Consider the following 3,175-nt stretch of genomic DNA (forward strand, 5'->3'; position numbering starts at 1 on the left):
ATATATATTGCAATGCTTCTGGAGATTTCGTGATAAATAAGAAGTGCTAGGTCAACAAAAACAAAACACAACTAAATATATTTTCGAATAATGCTTCTTGTCTCCAGTGTAATAAATATACGTGTCATTTTGTGAGATGTTATGATTTTACAAAAATTTTACCATTAAAGATATTTCTGGATAATGCGCAGCATCATCATAAGTTGGTTGTCTTTTAAATATGAAGAAGCGAAGAAAATGACAAAGCAATGGTTAACACTTTGAAATGAAAATCGTTTCTATGGAGAATTGGTTCAGTCGTTTAGATTGCTTATTTTCAAGCAAACTCAATACCAGAGTACGTTCTGAATCATCGTAATCAACAATATGGCTGAAGATTTTTACGTTCTCGGTTGTATTTCCGGTGATCGTATGCGAACTCAAGACCTGCGAGTCAATGGTTCGTAAAACTCAGATGTTACCCTTGGACAGGTCTGCATTCTTCTGAAGAATCATTGACCCAGAATGCTAGACTACGCTACACATACACGCATACATACATACATACATACATACCTACATATCTATCTATCTATCTATCTATCTATCTATCTATCTATCTATCTATCTGTCTGTCTGCCTGTCTGTCTGTCTGTATGACTGCTTATATGTCTGTCTATCTATCTATCTATCTATCTGCGTGTGTGTGTGTGTGTTTGTGTGTGTGTGTGTGCGTGTGTGTGTGTGCGTATATATATACATATGACGAGTAGATATGGATAGATTATCTCGGCGGGTACCGTACGAGCACTCATTTATAAACCGGGGTCCAGGTTAACCGTCTCGCGTAGTAAAGAGCATCTAAGACTACGTAGGGTGAGCAATCCCATTGTTATTCCCTCGATCTCTCAGTCCTGGGTTCGCTTCACCAGAGTATGAATAGCTTACTGAGTATACATTCAAGGCAGTTACCATGACTACGGAGACTGGTACATCTGCATTTCATTTCTGCAGTTAATTTTATAGTATATTTGGTTTAAATTTGTCCGACGCACTTTTCTCCTGCACAGATTCCTAGTAGTCACTACGACTTAGTTCCTAGCATTAGTAAAGGCATTTTTTACACAACCTATAGACCCTTTAAACGATAAATCGGACAACTGAAAGAATTAGCGATTACAACATCCGGTTATATTTAAATTGTCCTATTGATTCAGACGCATTTCCGAACCCTTGGTAAATCAACAAATCATTTTTTAAACTTAATATATAAAAACTTACCTGACATGTTGAAATATGGGTAGAGGATAATCTTTTCAACTGTGGTCTGTTTGTCCAACCATTTACGACCAGTCTTAACGTAGTTGATGATGTCGAGGTAAAGTCCAGAAATTGTTGTCTAAAAAGGAGAAGAGAGAAAAATATTTTACTGTATGTCGGAGAAATTTCATCTGTCTGTCTATCTCTCCATTTCTTATGAAGAAAAGGAAAAGTACCTCAAACAATAGCTGCTTCATGGTACTGTTAGTCTACCGCAAAAGATTGGACAACAGTCAAAATAAATGCAAAATGCACAAAGGTATTCTTTCATCAGGATAATGCTCGACCACATACAACAAAAATGACTTTCCAAAGGCTGGAGCAATTTGATTGGGAAACGATATCCCACCCACCATATTCGTCGGACATTGTCCCAACTGATTATCATTTATTCCGCAATCTTCAAAATCATTTGGGCGCAAAAAATATGAATTCTGTAGGCGAGGTCGGAACAGTATTGGAGGAATGCTTTTCATGACGGACAAGTGAATTTTGGAAGAGGGGCCTTGCAAGTTTACCAGATAGCTGGGAGAGCATTGTGTAAAATGAAGGAGAGTACAGTTTAGATTAAAAAAGAACTTTGTTTATCGTAATTTTGGAACATAAAAGAAGTATAAAAAACCGCATTATTTACGGGATGACCCCATATATATATATAGTGTGTTTTATGTATTCATGTATGTGCATATGTATAGGTATATTTGTTTGTTTGTGTGTGCGTATATATATGCGCATGCTTTCTTCTTCCCTTACATTTTGCTTAATGAACAGATTATTTGAAAAATATACATTAATCACGAAACTCTCTTGGTTTAGATATTATTTGGTAAATCCAGCGATATAATCATAAGCCAGTCTATATAAAAGCAAACACCTACACTTTGGAGCGGTTTGATAAGAGGCTTGAACGAAACTCTCGGCCTTTTACTCACTTCGTAACTTCTGCTGATTAAAATGATAAATATACTCATGTCCTGAGTTCTAGGTATCCTGTTTGTACCGCCAACCCGACATGTATTCACACACAGACACACACACGCGCATATACACATGTACACATATGTACACATGCAAATATTTACATACATACATAAATACATATATATATATATATATATATATATATATAGATATATATATATATATATATACAGACGTATGTATGTATGTTTGCATGTATGTATGCATATATGTATGTATGTATATGCATATATAGAGGGGGAGAGAGAAGAAGAGAGAGAAGAAGGAGAGAGTAAGAGAGCTGTTATATGATCTTATAAACACATCAACCAGATAAATCATTCGAGGACTGTTCTGGGATCGAACGTGGGATGCCTTCGTATAGTTTCAAGTAAACGTGAATTCATATTCATGGGAGATGCAGAGGATGTTGAAGTAAAAGTGAGGTGGGAGGGGAGAGAGCAAAAGTGACTAACAGTTAGAGCAGAGTAATTGATCGTCTGCTTTGATCGTAAATAAAAAGCTTAAAGGAGAACAAAAAAGAGAGAATAAGATCATGCGATATTTAGAAATAATTTTTCTTTCCCGAGGAATATCTTGTGATATCTGCAATTCCCTCTTAGAAACTTCATTGATCTCATTCATATTACAACCCAGTGAGTGACAGAAAGATTCTTATCTTTCTGACATTGGCCTTACTAATGTCAGTAGGTTTCATTGAAAATTCCTGGCATCAGAACTCCTAATCGATCCTGTCTTGGCGTTAGCATATCATCTCTGTTGTTAAAGTCACATTCTTAAAACTAACTTTTCCATCAATAGTCAGGAATTTGCAGCACCATTCAGCAAATTTACATTCTGTGCAAGCTCCAGATTAAGCCAGAATTGAAGCTGTACTACCCTATATATATATATA

The 3,175-nt window shown here is 35.9% G+C and overlaps 1 protein-coding gene across 1 annotated transcript in view; it reads right to left on the minus strand.

Moving 5' to 3' along the window:
* LOC106874038 (ovochymase-1-like) overlaps positions 1–3,175 on the minus strand; it is a 41,497-nt gene that overhangs the window by 15,885 nt on the left and 22,437 nt on the right. The window contains exon 4 of the mRNA XM_014921600.1: positions 1,261–1,378. Coding sequence (XP_014777086.1) covers positions 1,261–1,378 — 118 coding nt within the window. The remainder of the gene's footprint in view (positions 1–1,260; positions 1,379–3,175) is intronic.

The sequence above is a fragment of the Octopus bimaculoides genome, chromosome 17, assembly GCF_001194135.2.
Source record: "Octopus bimaculoides isolate UCB-OBI-ISO-001 chromosome 17, ASM119413v2, whole genome shotgun sequence".
Taxonomy (NCBI): Eukaryota; Metazoa; Mollusca; class Cephalopoda; order Octopoda; family Octopodidae; genus Octopus; species Octopus bimaculoides.